The 23433-nt window shown below is 27.2% G+C and overlaps 1 protein-coding gene across 1 annotated transcript; it reads left to right on the top strand.

Moving 5' to 3' along the window:
• The first annotated feature begins 16750 nt into the window (after positions 1 to 16750).
• On the top strand, positions 16751 to 18415 carry LOC129290731 (putative FBD-associated F-box protein At5g56440). The gene is made up of 3 exons (XM_054927639.1): positions 16751 to 17584; positions 17911 to 18054; positions 18136 to 18415. Exons 1-3 carry the CDS (start codon positions 16886 to 16888, stop codon positions 18406 to 18408), a joined length of 1116 nt encoding a protein of 371 aa, XP_054783614.1. The 5' UTR covers positions 16751 to 16885; the 3' UTR covers positions 18409 to 18415.
• The last annotated feature ends 5018 nt before the right edge of the window (positions 18416 to 23433 follow it).

The following is a 23433-nucleotide window of genomic DNA, read 5'->3' as shown; positions in this document are numbered from 1 at the left end:
TTAAACTGATGGTCGGTGCCGAGGATGTCTTCAAAGTACAAAGCATGTATAAAGACTTCAAATTAATATAATGTTGGTAAAATTGAAGCGACATTTATAGGACATACCCTAAAAAATAAATACTAACTTCTTAGAAAAAATTACACCTAAGTTTCATAAAAAAGAATTTATTATTAAGAGATTTTATGAAATTCACAAAATACTCCCAAATTTCAAATCCTACATATTTACAATTTAGCTAAGGGCATTTACAACTTATCTAGGGTATTTATAACTTGTAATAGTAAATGCTAAATGCTAGTTCAAAACAGTAAATGTATCCATATCCAATACAATGCTTATAGGATATTTCATATGTATCTTATATTTTAACATTTCTAATATGATTTTCTTTTTCTAAAAAATTTTATGATGTCACTTAAAAATTTGAAAAAACACTTAATATTTTAATTGATTGTTATAAATATTCTTATATTACTTTAGAAATTCTTGTTTAAAAATAAAATACTTATATCTATATTATAAAACGTTGAAATATATATTATAATTATAAATATCCCCATATCTGTATCCTAAAATTTTAAAAATTTGTTATATCACTTTATCATACTGGATACTCGTAGCCGTATCTCACCTAACTTAGGTTATAAATGCCTTTAGCCAAATTATAGATATGCAATATTTGAGATTTGAGAGTATTTTGTAAATTTTATAAATCTTTTGGTAATAAATTCTCTTCTGTGAAATCTAATGTAATATTTCCTAACTTCTTTCAGGTTGACATTCACTAAATCTCTTAGGAACATGTTCAATTCCAAAATTCTGTAGCACCCATAAGGTAGAAATCATACCACAAGGCATCAAGAACAGATCATCAAAAACAATGAAACATGTGATTTCTCGAAGATAGCCAGTGAAGCGATTTGAGAGCTACTTGTCATCAAAGTCATACATTATATAATTTCAATAATACTTTTTCATTGGGTTCAACAGCAGTTCCTTATAACTATCTGAATTAAAATACTTGGGATCTAGATTTTCTACACTTTCAAGTAGCAAGGTTATGCTGTTAAATTTGCAAGGCTGCACAAAACAGTCCTTACTAATAAGAAGTTTAGAAACAGTTCCCAAGAGGGCAATGTAAAGATGCTTAAGAGAACATCATCAAAGTCCTTCCCTGCTTCAGCATACAGTACTTTATTTTTCTTCTTGTCTACTATCAGAGTCAAAGAAATCTGCTTCTGGTTTTTGGATGTAGCCATTATCATGAAGAACCAAAAGTCCTAAAGTACTAGTGTATGTCAGATGATTCTCTACAAGTTTAATGGAGGATGCTATAAATCATTTTATATGTAGAAGTTATGCATTGGTGATTTAATTTCATGCAGAATCAAATATAGACCGACAATGAAACTTACCCCCAAAGCATCGAATTTGGGATCAGATAAAATTAATGATACAGATAATTAATAACATAAGAAATAGATCATCAGCATCCTTCTCAGAAACCATGAACGTTACTTGTTACTTTTTCCTGATGAAGTAAATAGAGTAACTTTTTTAAGGTGCAACCTGATATTCTTAATTATAGTATCGCCGGAATTACAAGAATGTTCAACACATCAAGCACGAGTAGACTGCATTGCAAATTTAGGTAACATGAGTTTTAACTTCAAAAATTACTATCAATAATTAATTAATAATGGTCATTCTTACAAAGACTAGGGTCATGTTTGGTTACCAAACCAACTACCTGGGAGGCATAACTTATATCGATAATTTAATTATTATTGCGTTACCGCATATCAATGTGATGAGATTTCAGATCAGATTCCATTAAAGAATTATTCAAGAAAGAAGCCACAGAAGATAAATTAAATTTGAATATTATTTGATTTAAATATGATTTTAGTTTGTTGTTATATGATTTAATATTATTTGAATATTATTTAGAATAGGTTTTAGGAGACTCTATTTAGATATCTAATTCTTTAGACTTTATTATATTTTATTTAGATTCAAATTTTATTTAGTTTTTAATTATCTAGTTATCTAGATTTCAATCATGTCTAGCTTTATAAATATGTCTAGCAACTCAAAAGATAGCATATCATGAATAAATATAATTTCTTAAACCCTTTAAAGATTCTTTTAAGCATAGCTATTGAGAGAAATATAAAACAAGATTCTTGTTCTATATCATCTTGATAGATTTATTTTGGGATAATGTAACTTTTAGTTCCTCAAGTTTGACTCAATTATTGATTTGGTCCCTCAAGTTTGATTTTTATTGATTTAGTCCCTTAAATTTACATCAATTATTGATTTATTCCTTACTGTTTAAAAAGGAAGCAACTTTGTTAAAATTCATTGACATGGATCACATAATATTGATGGAAGCCATGTAGATAATATTAATGACAAGAATTGTCATTATTTAGTTTGAAGGAAAAAAAACTCTAAAGTTTAAAAAAAAAACAAGTGAACAAAATACAATATAAAGGATTAATAAAAATTAAATAATTTGAGGGCTAATTTATTTTTATTTAGCTGTATATATATGTCAAGTTATTAATATATTTTTGCACATTAAATTATTTTAAAAGTCAATTTATGTTTTAAAACTTAAAAGACTCACATGATAATTTAAAAAAAAATATAAAGGATCAATTAATATAGATTAAACTTGAGGGATTAAATCAATAATTGAGATAAATTTGAGAGATTGAAAGTTTCATTATCCCATTTATTTCTCTTATTTTCTCTTGTTATTTTGAGCACCTATCAATTTGGCATCAAAATCTGGTTAACCATAGTTACTGAAACTATCAGACCTCCTGTCATCCAATCCAACAACACAACCTTAGATACAGAAAACCTAGAAAATCCAAGCCCAACTACACCCGACCATTTGGCTGTAATTGCATCACGCCTTGAGAACCTAAAGTAATAATTAACTTTAGAAAAAATAAAATTCCCAAATCTCAAATATAAGGTTTTATTAAAAATTCTAAATTCTAATTTCAAGCTTAAACCCCAAAACTAAACCATTAGGACTTCAATGATACTTCAATCAAACCCAAATCAATCATTAAATTCTAATTTAATCGGTATAGATATCATATCCATAACAAATCATAAATTTTTAAATTAAAACCTTCATTTTAAATCCTCAAATTAACCAATAGAACAAATCTAAACTCATAAATTTAAGTATTAATTTATTTCTACAATCTTATAATACTCACTGCTAAAAACTCAATACTTACCCTCTGCCCTATAATTCAAAATTTTGCTTCACTTCTAAAAATAATACAACCCTTATAAAACTTTTAATAAGTAGAAAAATATTTATGAATTGAGTTTTGGGAATAAGAGTGATTATGAACAGCTAAATAAACTCAAGATGTTAAATACTCCCCTGAAAATGGCGGACCCTGTTGAGCCCGAGGAAGATGCGTGGGACTTGGGAAAGGAAGTTGAAGGTTTGAAGTGGAATTGGTGACTTGTGCGTGTGCCACTTTGGTTAAAAGCTCAAAGTATATGGGTTTACGTGTGTTGTGGGTATTGGGCCGTAGCTCCTTTTTTTTACAAAAAAAAAATCTAATACTTTTTTGGGAAAAGGATAATAGAATTCTTCTAAAATATATAAATGATAATTTGGTCTCTCAAAATTTTATAATTTTCCTAAAGTTTTTAAAGGCTTTTTTATCATTAATAAATTTATATAAATTATCAAATTGTCCTTGTGAGAAATAAATGATTCATAAGTTTTGTTTAAATATTTACAACTTTTTTCTTATATTACAATAATGAAATAGAAATCATAACTTCACATATTAAATTTTTTACTGTTGCATTGTTGTTATAAAAAAAGTTGTGAATATTTAAACAAAATTTGTGAATTATTTATTTTAAACAGGGATAATTTGGTAATTCATATAAATTTATTAATAATAGAAAAGTCCTCAAAAACTTTAAGAAAATTATGACATTTTGAAAATTAAATTTTATTTATATATTTAAGAGAAATTTTATTGTCATTTTCCTTACCTTTTTCTTCTTTTTATTCTTCTTTTATTTTTCCTTCTTTGTTTCCTTCCTTCCTTCCTTCCTCCTTCTGATTAAGTTAAGTTTATATATTTTTCTTAATAATTTTTCATAATATTTTTTTTAATTTATAATATGTTAAGTTGGCAAAATATCTTAAATAATTTTATTTAATATCAACTAAAATTATTGATTTTCTTTATTTTCTAAAAATTATAGTCCAAAATTAAGTTTTTAAAATTAAATCCATTTTAGGTAAATTTTCTTTATTGGAATAATTACATGGCAATGTCCGTTTATCATGAAATAATTTATTTCTAATATTACTTAAATCCTAGTAATAAAATTGGGATTATATATGCCAAGAGGGATGATAATTTAGTACTAACAATGTTAAATTATTTTTATGTGTAATTAACATCATTTTACTGTGCATCAGACAAAGTTTAGGTTTTACTTTGTTTGTTTTTACAGATTTCAAACGCATCTTCCCGCTTTTGCTTTGGCTTCATTCATCACACCAATTGATATTTGTTACTTTATGTTTTGTGATTGCTCTATCTTTTTCTTTCTTATTTTAAAATTTAATTTAACACTGTTAATTATACATTAGATAATTTAATATTATTGGTGCCACATCATCATTTCTCTTGATATATTTAAAAATAGAAAAACTAACGTTGCAGACTAAAACACTATGGGGGTCTAGAGTAATAAAAATATAGTATATAGACTAATAACAAAATGTGATAAAATTATAAAGATTAATAATTATATTTTTCCTTAATTTAACAATTTGAGAAGTGAGAAGTTATACGTTGGTGATTTAATTTAATTCAGAATCAAATATAGATAAATAATGAAATTTACTCTCAAAGAAACCATGAGCATTACTTGTTACTTGTACTTGAAGAAGTAATTAGAGTAACTTTTTAAAGTTACAATCTAATATCTTTTGGCCCAAAAAAAAAAATCTAATATCTTATATATAATAAAACGTAATGGTTTTTACTGTCTATGGAACATCAAAATCAATAGCATAGTATGCCTGTAATTTTGTTTCAATTGTTTTTAAAATATTTTTTATCATGTTTATTTTTTTTCAAATCATAATATTTTCAAGAATATGCTTATATTGTATTTTTAAGATATCATATTAATATATTTTTTATTTTAATAATTTTCAAATTGTTTTTAATTTTTTCTGGATAATAAATTCTAAAATAAAATAAGGTGTTTATACTTTTAGTATACACAAAAGTAATAAATTGTAAAAAATACAAATTTATTATTAAAATAACTTTCCATATATTTTTTTACTACATGGATAACAAATAATAAATGTTTTGTTTTAAAACCAGATCTATTTTTTCTTGTAATAATTTTTTTTATAAACCATAAAATTCCTTGGAAGTAAAAGTTTGTTCATGTTTTTTAACTCTATTATCCAAAAAATTTTACACGGGAAAAAATTGCGTTATAGTAATTTTTTATAAAATTCAACAGAATATAAGCTCTATAAAGCTATGTTTATGTTTTATTTGTCTCAAGCTTATGTTGTATAAAAATGTATAGCCACATTGAATGAGTGTTTGATCTCACTTTGAAATTTATATTTTAAGTTCTATTGGTATATTTTCAAATTAATTTCATATAAATGATTACATTTTATGAAATTATTAATTGTGCATTAGTGTGATTTCAATATTATGAATTAATAATCAAGATTTTCTCTTATTCTCCTAAGAATAATCATGTCTTCTTGAATTATGTTTTGCTCGGTTTAAAGGAAAAGAGATATATGTAGATGAGATTTATTATTTTGTGAAATTCACACGAATGACTTTCCTTTCTTCTTTTCTCCTTTAATTATTTCATCTTATATTATAATATATTAAGCCATTTAAATTTGGGTTTTAATGTGTATGCTCTTATTTTTGAAAAGACTGACAAAATTCATTAAAAGAACAATTACAATATGTAATGACTCTATTAAAATTAGATTGTACATTAAATACAATATAAGAGTCACACTTTATTTAAGTACAAATCTTTCATGAAGATACATACCCATATGATGTCTAGAAACAAATAAAAAAGAGATGAATCTCTTTGTGGGACTTTTTTAGTTTTTAATTATAGAATTACTAGAATTACAAGAATGTTTGGCACATCAAGTATAAGCAAATTATATTGTAAATTTAGGTAACATGAGTTTTAACTTGAAAAATTACTATCAATAATTCATAATTCATTCTGGTAAACCCTTACAAATAATTTAAACTTTTAAAGCCTTTACGCAAGCTAACCCACAACTAGTACTGAAAGAATCTCTCCCATAACACTTAAACACAGCTACTGTGTTTTAAAAAATAATAATAATTTGATTTGATGCTTCTATTTTTCAACATGTAAAGGTTAAAAAATTGTAGAATCAAATAAATCATTGGTACTTTTAAGTATATAGAAGAGTAATAAGTTAACATAAAAATATATTAATATTCTTGGGATCTCAAATTCAAATCCTAAAATATACAGTCTCATTAAATAGATAATACTCTTACTTTTTTTTTTAAGATACTAAGTGATGGAATAAATAAGATAATAAAAAAGTTTCTATTAAAATAAATTTTAATATATATATATATATATAGAGAGAGAGAGAGAGTTGAAATTGATGGGCTTGGCTCTTATGAGCTTGACCTTTATAGGTTTAGGCTCTTAAAGGCCTTATACATTAAAATTAATCATTTTTCAAGTTTGAACTTTATTAATTGAACTCAAGGCCATGTCTAGAAGCCAATTTTTTATCTTATCTTTAATTTTTTTAAAATTAAGTTTGACATTATAATATTATACATTTATTATTTAAAATATAAATTATAATGTTCTTAAATCCAAGTTATGTAAATAAATTATAATTTTAAAATATAAACACATATTTAAATGTCTAAATTTAATTCAAAAATTTAAAATACCTCAATTTTTTATGTTTAAAATAAATATGAATTTAAACCGGTCAGTTGAGTTCAAGTTAAAGCCTTTTCTTAAGGCCTAAGTGAGTCAAGTCCAAAAGTTTAAACCAAAAAAAAAAAAAAGCATAACTGAGAAGCCCGACGAGCTCAATCTATATTTATTAGTTTTTTTTATATCTAATTCCATATTTATTAGTCATTCATGGCTATACCAATATACATAGCTCATGGGGTTATAAATTTTAGATTAGAATATACTCCTATTTAATTTTTTTAAGACATCATACGCGGTAACAAATTATTATATAGACATGTATGTTTTTTAAATTTTTAAATAATTTTTATTTTTTTCTCTTTTTTACATTTTATTTATATTTAAAAATTTCAAGCTTTTTTTCTCCTTAATTAAACTTATTGAAACCTTCTCTTCTCTATATTAGCCTTATGTCCTTTTTGATACGGAGAAGTGTTTTTGGTGGAAGTGAAAGTGAAAATGAAGGTAAAAATAGAATTGAAAACAAAAGTAAAAGTAGAATTTAAAATATGTTTGATATGTAAATGGAAGTGAAATATGAATTATATTTAATAAATATAATTGTATTTTGAAAATATCAAAATACCCCTAAAAAAAAAAAATAAAAAAAGTCATCTCCTTCCTCGTTCACCGTCTACCAGAAAACTAGGATTTGTTCATCATCACCAAATCTCAAAATACCAAAACAAGATTAACCCACCAAATTTCAGGATTTATTGTTGGAACATGTAATGAAAATTAGAGAATCAAATATCGAAGTCGAAGAATATAAACACCAAAACCATGCCTGAATGTTGCCAAACTCAAATCAACCCTTCCACCATATAAATCTTGAGTACTGTTCGACGATTTGGATATGAAGTGACAAGCGAACACTGGGCTAGGTAGGAACTCAGATCTGCAAGCCTCATTACTGGTGGAGAATCAGTGGTAGTCACCGAAAGATCTAATTTTTAGATCCATTTTTCAGGTAGAGGACGACGGAGAATCATCACAAACTCGTGGTAGTGGACAATCACCGAGGTGGTTGCTAGCGAATTGCCGTTGTTACTGGTGGAGTGTCGTCACTATAATGAGACATTATAGTGTAACTTAGAATTAATATCACATGCATCGCACAAGTATAAAATATAGTTGCATAATAAAATTTGATCAGGCATTAGACAATTAATATCAGATAACAGTTTATTTGTATTACTTGATTAAAGAAATATATTTTTATAATTCTTTTCAAAAAAAAATCATGCTTAATATTCCCTTTATCAGATAACAGTTTATTTGTATTACTTGATTAAAGAAATATATTTTTATAATTCTTTTCAAAAAAAAATCATGCTTAATATTCCCTTTAAATATAATATAGGACATCTTTTAAAAACATTGTTTAATTCAAAATATAAAGCATTGAATAATTTTTATAATTATCTTTTCAATTATACCCCAACTTTTTTTATTATTTTATTAAAAAAATGTATTAAAATTTCAATTATCATTAACCGTGAATCTATGTACTATAAAATTCTAACCTCTTTTTGGTTGGCATTCACCGTTAATCTCTCAGTAACATGTTCAATTTCAAACTTCCGTAATACCCACAAGGTAGAATTCATAGCACCAGGCATCACTCACAGATCATCAGAAACATTGAAACGTACCGTTTCAAAAAGATAGCCAATGAAGCAATTTGTGAGCTGTGGGTAGTCGCCAAAGTCATATTCCAAATTGCTATAAAAATATTCCTTTTGTTTCAGCAACTGTACTTTATCACTATCTGAATGAAAATACTTGGAATCCAGATTTTCTACACTTTGACGTAGTGAGGCTGTGCAGTTATAAATTTGTAAGCCTGCACAGAAGAGTCCTAAGCGGCAGCAGATTTTGGATGATTATTATCATTTCTATATGTAGAGAGTAAAACCAGAAAAGATGATGCAGCCTTATCTAATAACTAATAAAAATAGTATTGTACCAAGGCGTTGTTGTGCCTCCTCGTTTGCTGTTAAACTTTAGGTTTTGGGTTCATATGCGGAGGACAATGTTTAGAGAGAGAGGGAGAGGGAGAGTAAAAGCGACGAGGATGATGCAATCACAAAACCCATAATCAACGAGCCAGTGAAAAGTTTATCACCAAAGAGGTGCACCTCTTGGTTTGCTTTTAAATTTGAAAAAAACACAATTATTAATCTCTATAACTTTATCGAATTTTTATTTTTTAATTCTTGCAATTTGTTTTCAAACCTTATAATCCCTGCAATTTAACATCATTATGGATTTGAGAAACAAACATCACCCAATATTACTAAAATCATGGAGATTAAAAACACTTAAAAAATTATAAAGATTAACAACAAAACTCAAAAAAACTATAAAGATCAATGGTTATGCTTTCTATTTAAACTTTTATTAACTAGTAATTAATTAAAGAAAAACACAACTATTAATCCTTGTAGTTTTATCATATTTTGTTATAAGTCATTGTAGTTTTTTCTATTGCTCTATGTCTTTATAGTTTTTCTAGTCTATAATGCTTGTCATTCTATTTTTAAATATATGATGTAACCCCAAAAATAAAACACTTTTTTTTAATAAAATATTTAACAAAACTCTACTCAATTTAAGCAATAGGGATCCCAAATAAACAATCCATTGGGCCTAGGGCATTTGAAGCCTAACAAGAACTAGCAAACCCAATAAAAATTCTAATATAACCTGGAATCATAGTTAATATAAACAGCTCAGCCCAAAAATTACAAAACAAATCACTGGATCACATTTCAAAATAAAATCATATCCATATAACCGTTGAATTCTAAATCTTTCACAATTAGGTTCATAAGATAAAAAAGTTAAAAAAAAAAAAAGAGGTCGTTTTGCCAACATGATACAAAATAACCTTTCAAGGCCCAAAGCACAATTCATTGAGCTTGCAAGTCCTAGATCATGGCAATAAGAATGGTCTAATACTACATGTACCAACCAAAAGAGATATGAGTCCTTGGGCTCTATTCTCCTGTACCTTTCCTTGTATCCTACTGAAACCCTTAGTTGAAAATGTTAAAAAGGTAATAAATAACATTCAATGTCTCAATAACAAATGGATACAATAACAAACCATTTTAAAACTCATTTCACAACATATATTTACAAATATAATAATTTTTGCAATGTCAGTTTGCAAAATCATTTCTCAAATGGAAATGTAGTTTTTCACGGTCAATTATGATATTAAAAAAATTATAAGATATTAAAAAACTAAACTAGAGTAGCAAGGACCTATAGAAACCCAACCACTAAATGCTTAGTAGAGGCATACCACGTGGCAGTTAATGGATAATTAATTATTAATCTCCACTATGCAAACAACAATAATACACCAACCACCTTATTTCCTCTTTGCATCATAATCTAATAGTCAAGTTTTAAAAACACACAAGCATGTTTAAAAAGAACAATCTATCTCATGTTTAATCCTCAAAACTAGCAAGCATGTTTTAAAGGATTAAATCACCATTAGAAATTATTTTCATAGTCAAAGCATTAGTCAAAACAAACTAGCATGCTTAAAAGAGATAAAACAACTACATAATAGTTCAAATATTACACAAGCATGCTAGATAATTCATAACATATATTTTCAGTCTAGAAAATCAGTCAAACAAGCCCTTAGTGGCACAATATTCCTAGCACAATTATATATATATATATATATTAATATAAAAATAGAAGTTTTTTAATATAAAAATAATAAACTATTGTTACATCTTGCCTTACCTAAACAATATCAACCATTGAGTACTCTTAAGTGCCAAATATCTCTTACAATTGCAAATCTACATAATTCGTATCACAATTAATTAAAACAAAGTTAAAAGATTCAAATTAAATTAACTATAAACCCCAAACTCCCAAAATTCATTTGAATGTCAATTCTTTAATTCCAAATTCAAATTCAATTTATCTCAACCTTAACTAATCTGTTAGAATTATAAATTACTAATATAAACTCTAATTTATCAAAAGCCTCAATTTCTCAAATTAAGATTCAATGCCCAACATATTCACCGTCAAAATTCATCCTCAAATTTTCAATTATTCTTTTAGAATTTTAATTCAAGCATACCAAATGAATTTCACAATTCTAAACTCCTTTTGACCTTTTATTCATTCTCAAATCACTTCTAAAAAGTACTAGAAGGCCTACAAATTTCAACTTTCAAACTTATGCCAAAAAAAATCCCTTTTATGAGCAAATCATGAGTACTCAACCATAACTCAAATCAAATTCAAAAACCAAAAAAAATATAAACATAAGATCCTTAAAGCTCTTAACTAAAAAAAAGTTCTCAACCAAACAATGTCCAGATTACTCATATAAAAAATACCCCAAATAATTCACAATAATTCTCCCATAAATACAACAGCCATTCTGTCATGCTTAGAAAAATCACCGTGTGATTGGCATGGGCTATGCATAAAAACTCACATCTCTTAAGCCTTCAAATAGAAAACATATATTTTTTTAACCACAAACACATTTCTCCTGCAGAACAAAATTCTTTTAATATTATAATTGTTATTATTTAATCATGAATTTCTTGTAAAAACTTCAGCAAAATCTTCACTATAAATATAACCTGCAAGAAAAGAAAAATAGCTATAACAAGGTCAACTCATTAATCAAAGAGAAGCCTTGCTCCATGTCAACTGTCATATGACATCACTCAATAAGGTAAGGACCCTGCCTATGATCTACATGGAGACTCTAGAACTTAATTTACAAAATATAATAAATAAGTTTAGATTTTACAACAAAAAAGGAATAATTGCAATAGCACTTCAACTTTCAAATGGTAATAAACCCCACAATGTTCAACTGAAGGTGCAGGGCTAACAATATATTATTTGAGATTAAAAATATTTCTTTTTCAATGAATAACACCTCAATCAATATGAATTTAGGTGCTTCAACCTTTATATTGACTATGGTTAGGGTCCTAACCTTTATACTATGTTGTATGTCTACGGTTGAAGAGTAGAGCTTTGTATTGCTAATTTGATATTGTAAATTGTTGTTGTAAAAATTTTGGGAGGCCTATTTTTATGAGAGGCTCTATCAAATTTCTATAGAAAGTTTTTTATTTTTGTTTTATATAAAAAGCATTATAAAAATTTCTAATCGTGCTATTAATGTGTTCAAAGTATTAAATTAAAAGTTTTTTAGATCAAGGCTTATGGAATGTACATTTCGTGCACAGATTCTGTGTCGGTCACACTTAATTTTTGTGGTGTGACAGGCCAACTCTTTCCTTGAAACTTTGTAGCCTTAGTATAATAATCAAGGTTAATGAGAGAAATCTAGAGATTCAGAGAAAATATAAGAAAGAAAGATGAAGATTCTTTGAGACTGTGGCATTGGTTTGATCTTGGCTATAGCAATTTCTTTGAGGGAAGTCGGCATTTTAGTATTTTTGTATTTTAAATATTAATATTAAATAAAAATAATCTCCCAATTCTATGAACAAACATATTTTTAAACATCAAATCTATATTCTATCTTCACTTTCACTTTTATGTTTATTTTATTTTCATTAAAACCATTTCTATCGTACCAAACAATGCATGAGTTATGTGGGTTTGGGTGTGCTGTGAGTATTGGGTCACAGTCCTTTTATTTTTATTTTTTAAAATATAATACTTTTCTCTCTTCTTTTTTTCTTTTCTTTTTTCTTTCTTTCTTTCTTCTTCTTCTCTATTTTTTTCATGGCTTTCCTAAACTTTAAAATATTAATTTAAGTTTATATATTTTGCTTAAATAAATTTTCATAACAATCTTTTTTTAACATTTATAATATGCTAAGTTGGCAAAATGCCTTAAATAATTTTATTTTTTATTGGAATAATCACATGGTCATATCCATTTATCATGACATAATTTATTTCTAACATTACTTAAATCCTAATAGTAAATTAAAATTGGAATATAACTAACATTAACAATGTTAATTTATCTTATGCATAACTAACATTATTTCACAAAACGTCAGATGAAGATTAGGTTTTATTTTATTTATTATAAAAATATAAAAGTATTATTTAATCTAAAATATAAAGTATTAGATAATTTTTATAAGAGTTAAGGTTTAATTTTGTCCCTGTATTTATTTATGAGTGCTGAGCACCCTATACTTTTAAGTGAGATAATTTTATCCCTAAACTTATTTTTAATGCAAAAAACCCCTCATGCTGGTCAATTGTTAACATGTTGGTCAATTGTTAAGTTTTTCATTTTCTATTGACACGACACATGCATGGGGCCCACGCATAGTGATATATAAGACTTTGACTATATTTTTTAGTATTATTTTATCCTTGAACTCTTTTTTTAAGACTTAAGCATCCTAAAGTCTTTTTTTAGGAGCGTTGAACACCTTAAAATATTTTTAAAATAATATTTAATAAATATTATTAAAATATTAAGTATTTTAATATTTCTTATATTTTGAAATTTTGTATTAAAAATAAAAGGAATGAACTTTCAAATTAATGAAGGACTTTTTTCTTCCCATCTCTCCATTTTTCTTTTATTAAGTAACTTTTTTGTAGTATATTAATAGAATAATCGATATCTTTTAAATTAGCAATTTTGTTCGCATATTGTTAATCCTGATTTGTCATTTTTTTTATTTTACTCCTAGCACTGTAACATATCAAAAGTATTAAATTTGGGTAGTGTAATATGTTGAAGAAAGATTGTTAGTTGATTAAAAAAATTACAAAAAATGATCTAAAAATTTAAGAAACTTAACCAATATTAAAAATATAAATTAGTTTTGACATACACAAAAGGCATAATGATTTAGGCACTGTCTTAAAAACATTGAAGATTGATATTAAAAAAATAAGAAGTCATCTATAAATTTATAAAATGCTAGTTTAAATTGTTAATATTTAAAAAATAATTTATAAATTTTGAATAAATATTTATAAAAAATAATATTTAAATTTTATATTTAATATTTTGACAATATTTATTAAATTTTATTTTAATAAAATTTTAAGATATTCAATGCTCCTAAAAAAGACTTTAGGATTACCAGTACTCCTAAAAAAAGAGTTTATGAGCAAATTAGCATCGAAAGATATGGTCAAAGTCTTACCTATCACTATGTGTGAGCCCTATGCACATCCACATTAGCAGAAAATAAAAAACTTAACAGCCTCCTAATAGAATGGTGTTTTTGAACCTTGAAAAAATACTTCAGAGGAAACATTACCCTACTTAAAGATATAGGATGCCCAACGCTCCTAAAAAATAAGTATAGGAATAAAATTGAACCTTAACCTTTTTTATAATTATCTTTCAATTATGTATCAAATTTATTTATTATTTTTCAAAAAAACAATACATTAAAATTTCAATTATTATTAATAAGACCCTACATAAAAATATTAAATGAATATATAATTAAAAAGATATATAAAATTTGTTAAGAGATAAATTTTTAACTATTTTTTTTAGGAGGAACATAGTCTTATAATAATACTTAATCTACTTATATTGTAAAATGCATTAATATTTCTGTAGAACAATAGTTCTTTGAACAATAAATGGCAAGACCCAACTTTTTTTTTTTTAACTTTTTCTACTTGTAAAGTGACAGAGCCCAGCCTCTTAAATTTTGTACATGTGAAGCGGTGGGCCCATTTTTTTTTTTTCAAAAAAATCTACCATCCAACCTCTTCTCTTTTTTTTTTTTTCCGACCATCTTTTATTTTTATAGTAATTTTTAATTATTATATGAAAAATAAAAAATAAAATATTATAAATATTTTATAATAAGAAAAGGTAGATATGAGACTCACATGAAAAATGAGTGGTAAATATGAAATAAATACTAAAAAATATTCTTTCCAAATTAGAATATATGATATCTTCTAAAAGTCTTAATTGAAAATGTAGGGCATTGCTAGTTTTTATAATTATTTTTTAACTATATCCCTACTTCATTTATTACACTTTTTGAAAAAAATTATACACTAAAATTTTAATGATCACTATTAAGGCACTTATCTAGATTATTTAATAAGTATAAGATTGAAAATATGTAAAAAAAAATTTAAAAGATTAAGGTTTCAACTAAATTTTCTTAGAATCATAAAATAATTAGCAGTGCCATGTATTATGGTTCAAAGAGAGTAATTTATAAGATATTTTTTTCACAAAATTATGCATATTAATAAATTTCATTAAATATATTTTACAATCTTATTATTTAAAAAAACATATAAATTTTAAAAAATAACTTTAATTTAATATAAATTTACTTGTGAAACATAAATAGAGAATGAAATATAATAAATAAGGAAGGGTAATATTGAAAAATTATAATTGATAAAATCTTAAAACAATTTATATTTTAGGATACTAAGTTATCTCCAAACATGTCTTACAAATTAGGATGGAGGGAAAATATGTATCACAATTTAATTTTTCTTTTTTATTTTTATACAAAAAAGAAATACTTCATGAAAATTAATAGATCTCAATTTCAAAAAAAAATTAAAAAAATGAATGGTGAATATGAAACTTATACATAATAATATTTTGATGCATTGCATGCACAATATAGATCATTTATTCCTTTGAATTTTGTTACCGTTTACGATCAATTTAGAAAATTGTAAAATTTTTTTAAATTGTACAATTAATAAAAAAAAGTTTTATGATCTATATTTTTTTACATAATGAAATAAAAAATTGTAAAAATTATTTACCTTTTAATTTATGCATAATAATAAACTCTACATATATAATTTGATGCTTATTTTCAACACGTAAAAGGTGATAAATAAAATAAATTATTTATTCTTTTACCATGTAAAAAATATAGATCATAAAAAGATAATGCTAATTGAAATAACTTTTAACATTCAGAATTGAAAAACAATTAAACTTGATTCTTATGAACTCATGATCCTAAAGTCTTTCATCTTAAAATTAGCTAACAATAAGACCTAGTTCTTATAGGCTTATGCTCCTAAAATCATTCACCTTAAAATTAATTATTTATTAAAACTAAAATTTATTAAATAAGTTTAGGGTCGAACCTAGAAATCTATTTTTAATTTTTAAAAAATATGTTTGTCATTGTAATGTTATATATTTATTATCTAAAATATAAATTATAATGTTTTAAAATCTAAAATAAGTAATATAAATTATTATTTTAAAAGTAAAAAATTCTTATTCTAATGTCATTCAAATCCAAGTATGTTTTCATATTATATGCTTCCTGTTAAAAAATATAAGGTATTTTTAATCGAATCTTACCTTTTAATAAAGTAGTTATTTATTTTTAAACTAACATTATCTTTTTATATGTACTTCTTTTTAATAAGATATTTCACTCTAAAATATAAAGGGGTTCATTCATTAGAGATACTTTTTAAAAGAAAAATAATAATTATATCTTAAACTGTTAAAAATATCTTATATTTTTAAATATTTAATTCTTTAAAAAAAATATTTTATATTTTTTTAATAAAGAGGGCAACTGAGTTAATATCCCGTGTATGAAGTAAAAAAATCTAGTTGACTACTTATGGAAGAAGCATCAACTTTCCCATTTTCAAAAGTGAATGGTCATTTTTCCATTATTTTGAAGTTTTTCAGTACCTGAGGGAAGGGAAGCCAGCACCAAGAGCATGATTGTACTGCTAAGCCATCGCCTTCAACGCGTCGTAGCCTCTGGTCTCCAAGTAAGCTTCATTCTGTGAAACATCTGTTCTGTAATTTTACTCATCCGGCGAAGCCACGACGTACGTCATGGCAAAATTAGCTCCTGAACAAGAAGGAGAGAGTGATAGGATTAGCAGCTTGCCAGACCCTCTGCTTCACCACATCCTCTCTTTTCTTCCCATAAAAGAAGCCATAGCCACGAGCTTGATCTTGTCCAAGAGGTGGACTCCGCTAGGGCTAGCAATGCCCGCTCTTGATATTCATGACACTGACTTTGCTACTTGCAAGTCTTTCATTCAGTTTGTAGATGCAGTCTTGTTCTTGTCGGATTCGAAACCCATAAACATGTTTCGTCTCAAGTTTCAGAGATTCCAAGTGCCTCCTGTCAGGATTAATCTGTGGATTAACTCACTGATAAATCATAAAGTTGAGCATCTCGAGCTAGATTTTTATGGTCACATTCATGTACCTTCTCGCATTTTCCACAGCAGTACCATTAAGGTTTTGAAGTTGGTTAAGGTTAAGCTGAATGCTCGATCTGTTAATTTGCCTTCACTCAAAGTATTGTATCTGGTGAGAGTTCAGTTTTCAAATGCTGAAACTGTGGCTAATATCCTTAATGGATGTGCTCTTCTTGAAGTCCTGGTATTAAAATCATGGTCTGCTCCTTCTGAAGATTTCAACCGCCCCAGGATTGGAAGGCTTGAACATTTGGTGGTGGCACAAGTTCAACCATCTTGGATTCCGTTGGCAGCTTTTAGTGATGTCAGCCTTCTTCGGATTGAGGTACTGATAATGATTTTTATAGTAATAATTTTTTTAAAAAAATTAATTATTTAACTCTTATAATTTTAATTCGATTCTAATCTCATCATTATAAAATTTTAATTTTTATAATTTTTTGCAAGGATTAAAAGCTTTAGAAATTTAAAATATTAATGTCTAAATTTTAAAATAATTTTAATATTTATAATTTTATTTTTTTAAAATATAGAGACCATTAACAATGGGTCAAATCAAGATTGAGAATTAAATGATTAATTTTTCCTAATTTTTCATTGTCAAATTTGATATCAAAAAATCAAGTTATGATTTTGGTTTTCCTAATGCAGAAAGGGTATACACTATCTACGTCCTTTTTTCCAACATTTTATAATTTAACTCGCCTGGACTTCCCATGTTTGACGGATGATGTGACCAACCTTGTGAGATGCCTTCAAAATTGCCCAAAACTTGAAATTCTTACTATTCTCAAGGTTTGTATATTTTAACTTAAATTTGTGCTGACAGTACTTCAGTTAGTTTTTTAACTGATACGTGTATTTTCGTTTCAATAGTTGGATCCTATTTTGGAGGGAAGTTCGGTGGAGTCAATGCTTGATGTTCCTCAATGTCTTGCAACGCATCTTAAGGAATTTCGTCTGAGTGAATATAGAGGGTTGGAATGTGAGTTTAAACTTGCAATATTTATTCTGAAGAATGCAAGTGCTTTAACAAACATCTTCATTTGCAGTTCTACAATGGAAAATGCAGATTCGAAACTCCAAATGCTCATAAGATTATCATCATGTCCTAGAGCTTCTGTGAATTGCAAGCTGATGTTTAGTTAAATTTCTGAAATGTAAAATGCTTTTGCTGGTCATGTTTTTTTCTTTATTTTATTTTGGGTGATTTCCCTTTTCATTATATCTTGGACAACATTTTATTACACTCCATGGAGCTTGTTTTAGTTGTGTTTATGCTAGATGTAAGAAGATCAACTTTACCTATGCGCAGTGCAGCTTTTTGACGTTTGTTTAACTCATGATATGCTTCTTCTTGTCCAAATTAGAAGACTTTTTTCTTTTTTAAACTAAACTTGTTCAAAATATAAGATATTTATTACTTTTTGATTTTTTTTACAAATTTATCCTTGTATTAATTAATATGGGTATGAAAAATTTAATCTCTCACTTTTCATAATAATGATGAGAGCATGAGACTAGAATTGGATTTAGTAGTGAAGCGGCTTCTAACTTTACCATTGGTTAGATTATTGAAACTAATTATAAATTGTAAATGAATGGCTAGATTATAGACTTTTACAGTGTCTTTGGTTATTGGGAGATGCTTTCCTCCACTTATTTTGATCCCCTACAAATTGAGGTTTTGTTATTGGGGAGCCAAATTTTGTGAACTAATTTACCCTCATGCATTTTGTTATATTCCATTATTGTCCATATATGAAAACAAAAGAACCCAATTGATCTTCACTCTGCAAACTCTCATCTGTGCTTGTTGTCACTCTTCAAACTACTTTACCATTGTTTTTGTCAAGCATTCTTTGATGAGTTTTCCGTTGCTCTTCTTGTTGGCCTTATTTGGTGAGGGCCCAGGATCCACTTTCTTTCATTGAAAAAAATGATCACCCCACTTCAAACCCAAATATTATTATGCAAGTAGAAGATGATTGTATAGAGTTCTTTTTCTCTTTATAGAGATTTTAAGGAATAAACTCTAACAAAGTTGTCAAAGTATGATGATGATGTTACATCAACATAGGAATTAAAGGAATGTACTTAGTATGTGTGTTTGATTTTTAATTTGTCAAAAGTTCTTCTGTTGAAAATTTATTTGGTAAAAGTTAATTTAATGAAAGTTTGTTGTTATAATGAAATTTATATTTGGATACATTTTTTAAAAAATTAGTTTGGTAAATTGAAAGTTATTTGAATTAATTATGATTTATATTTTTGAAATGTGCTTTTCAATATATAATGACAAAAAAGGACATTGATTTATGATAATTTGTAATTTTTATTATACAAAATAATATATAAGAAAAGTTTAAAAAATGAGAGAAAATTTAAAATAACATAAATTTAATATTTTAAATAATAAAAATATAAATATAAAGTTTAATATGTTGGAAAAAAATTATGTAATAAATAGTTCAATATTTATTAATATTGAATAGTTACATAATTAACTGTTAGATCTATAATATATAATCTGATCTCTAATTGAATTGTGAACCCTATTCATCTCTCTATTAGAAGTTACACTTGAAATTGTACTTGAAATTGATGATGGAAATACACACTCATTAATATCATCATAAGAAGATGATAAAATTATGACAGGTAACATGGTAAAATATAAAATTAGGTGCAAATCATTAATATCCCAATATTCTCATTCACGTTTGAAAAATCAAGAAGTTGAACGTTTAAAAATTCACACGTCACACCCCAAACTTTTGAAGTATGATCAGCTGAAATATAAAAAAACTCATATTCCATAAGCCTAAACTCTTATCTCATCTATTGTATTAATTACAATTCTATCATACAATCATCATTTATATTAATCAATTGTTAATAGGAACAAATTATTTAAACTTGCTGCACGAGATCGGGGGGCACTTTGATAGTTTCCTCATAATAAAAACAAATAAAACTAACCTTAAAATTAAGTAAATTTCAAACTTAGACTTTTAATAAGCTACTAGCTTAAGTTGTATTAGGCCACCACTCTTCATTTACCACAACACTAAAATAATTAAATAAAATATCAATTAGGAGAAAAATTTATTTAATTATTTAATTTAAAATTTAGGGTTATTACACCACATTTGAAATCCCTTAAAAAGTACATTTGCAAAGTTCATTTGCTCTCTCAAATTGCACCCAAATAACTTTTCACATTCTAAAAATGAGAAAGTCTTTGTGGGATGTAAAAAGTGACCCAAACATATCCTTAAACTACTCAAATTTAAATCTAAATGCTTTTAAAGTACATCATTGACTTCAATACCAATGTGCCTTTCTTCTCCCAAGTCATTTTCAAGAACTTGGGATTCATGAAGATCTGACAAAATAGTCAGAGCTTTTAAATTTAAAAGTCAATCTATCAGTAAAAAAAAATGAAACCAAATTGAGGAAAATAAAAAACTAGAATAATATTAATTGATGTGATGTGAACGTACAGTTGACGCTCACCAAAACAAGGAGCTAAATTTAAAGGCATACTACTTTAACTCCAAATATGATTTCTACATTTGGTGATTCTATTCATTTCTTCCTTCTGAACTCTAAGGGACGAACTTTATCAATGGTCAATGCTGAGGGTGTCACCAAAGTACTACAAAGCATGTAAAGACTTCAAATTAATAAAATTTTTGTAAAATTGAACGGACATTAATAGGACATATCCTAGAAAATAAATATGCTATCTTCTTTCTGATTGACATTCACTGTGAATCGATCAGGAACATGTTCAATTCCCACAAGGTAGAATATGTATCACAAGGCATCACTAACAGATCATCAGGAATAATGAAACATGCGGTTTCACGAAGATAGCCAGTGAAGATTTGAGAGCTACTTGTCGTCAAAGTCATACACTAGATCATTTCCATACTACTTTTCCATTGGGTTCATTGGATTGAGCACAGTCCTTTATAACTATCTGAATTAAAACACTTGGAATCCAGATTTTCTACATTTGAAGTAGCGAGGTTATGCAGTTAATTTTGCAAGCCACAGAAGAGTCCTTGCTCATGAGAAGTTGAGAAACATTTCCCAAGGGCAACGTAAAGATGCTTAATAGAACATCAACCAAATCCTTCCCAGCTTCAGCATACAGTGCTCTATTTTTCTTCTTGACTAAGATCGGAGTCACAGAATTCTGCTTCTGAATCTGATTTTCGGATGAAGCCATTATCATGAAGAGACAAAAGTCCAAAACACTAGTAGATGGATGATTTTCTGAGTTCAATGGATGGATGCTATAGATCATTTTACATGTAGAGGGTAAAACTGAAAAGATGATGCAGCCCCCAATATGATGATTAATAACGACCTTTGGATCTCTTAAAAATAGTATAGCACCAAGGCGTTGTGCCTCCTCATTTGCTGTTAAACTTATGGCTTTCTACTTGAAAAACTGGATTTCATGGCTACTATGCGATGGATTAATTTAGAAAGAGAGAGGGAGGCAGAGAGGATAAGTGGTGAGGATGATGCAATTATGAAACCCATAATCAATGAGTGCCTTTTGATCTGTGAAAGTTTTATTACCAAGGCCTTGCACCTCGTTTGTTTTCAAACTTTCATCAACTAGTAATTAATTAAATACCAAACTCAACACCTTGAGAAGTGAGAAGTTGTGCATTGGTGATCTAATTTCATTCAGAATCAAACATAGACAGACAATCCAAGGAGATGAATGCAAAACTTTTAACCCCAAAAGCATCGAATTCGAATCAGATAAAATGGATGATAATGACAATTAATGACAATAGTGATCAACATCCTTCTCAGAAACCATGAAAATGCTGCTTGTACTAGCTGAAGTTAATAGATTAACTTTTTAAAGTTACAATCTGATATTCTTAACTATAGTATTACCAGAATTACAAGAATGTTTAACACCCTTGTAATATCATGCTAACCCACAACTCGTTCAAAGACTAAAAGAATCTCTCCACAAAACTTGAAACACAGCTCCCTCTTAGCTAGACAGTGTTCAAGGTGATTTTGGATATAATCTCTGCTTTAATTCTGCTATTTCTAAGTCCATGAAGGAGAACATGCTTACGGTATAACTTCTTGAAGGTTAAGCTTGTCGGAGGAATTATATTTCATTATGGCAATCAAAAGTTCATAACAACAAAAATGTAAGAAAATTAATAGAATGCACAATAAATCAACGTAAATTATAAAGTTATAGTAGCTGTAATTATGTACAAATTAGAAATACTGCGGTCCATTTTTCAATATTTGTGTCATAAAAAAGTGTGCCCAGTGATATACCATTACTGCTCATCTTCTTGTTCCTTTGATGAAGATTAGAGCGAGACCTCAGGGTGTACTCTGCAACAAGCTGAGCAAAAGATGAGGACTTGTTCTGCAGCAGTCTTTCTGGAGTGTCATGTCATACTCTTCAATTACTCCTGTGTATTGGCCCAATGAAATACCATAAAATCATATTGTGATGAACAATACAAATTTGGAAAACAATTTACAACAATATATAGCAGAACAGAAATCCGTGGGAGAAGAAAACATAGAAGAGCAAATCAATCACCTCCCCTGAAGTTTTGAAATCTATATTCAATATATGCTTGTTGTTCAGAAACATCCACTAACTTCCTTCAGTTGAAGCCTGTATAAGTAATGATTGACCATTGGGTGATTTGTCATTCATTCTATCAGGTTAAAGTGTGTCTAGGAGAAAAGCTCATGTAGATTTTACTAACAAAGTAAGATCTGTTGTTAAATTCACTAACAGGAACAAGGCTTTGGACAAACTAAAATTGAAAGGAGTGAGTTTAGATTTTATCTCAAGGTAGATAAACATTGAGATGAAGTGTAAGTAAAGCGTATGGCTATCGCCTTCGTATCGCCTGATTATTCCTCAACTCGCAAACAAGTTAAGCCGCCGGTGCACCATTTCTTCCCCTTCTTCCTTTGTCCGTTGCACTGCCGCGCCAGCCACTGTCGAACATCTTTTTTCCCTTTGGATTTTCAAAACTTATTTTCCAGGGGCATTTTGGTCAACGTAAAGAATAATAATAAAAACACAAAGGGCCCCCATTTTTCAAACTCTCAACACCTTTAGCCATTAATTTGCCCGTGAGCTTCTTTTTTTTT

This window comes from Prosopis cineraria, unplaced genomic scaffold, assembly GCF_029017545.1.
Source record: "Prosopis cineraria cultivar Desert tree isolate PC_DT_omini unplaced genomic scaffold, ASM2901754v1 PC13, whole genome shotgun sequence".
NCBI lineage: Eukaryota > Viridiplantae > Streptophyta > Magnoliopsida > Fabales > Fabaceae > Prosopis > Prosopis cineraria.
Note: the sequence above shows the minus strand (reverse complement) of the source record. Positions and strands in the feature narration are given on the sequence as shown.

Bases quoted from the DNA above. Each gene is read 5' to 3' on its own strand.
- LOC129290731 (XM_054927639.1), top strand. From the start codon at position 16,886: ATGGCAAAATTAGCTCCTGAACAAGAAGGAGAGAGTGATAGGATTAGC. The intron at 17,585-17,910 runs GTACTGATAATG...TTCCTAATGCAG, and splicing joins TCAGCCTTCTTCGGATTGAG to AAAGGGTATACACTATCTAC. The intron at 18,055-18,135 runs GTTTGTATATTT...TCGTTTCAATAG, and splicing joins AAATTCTTACTATTCTCAAG to TTGGATCCTATTTTGGAGGG.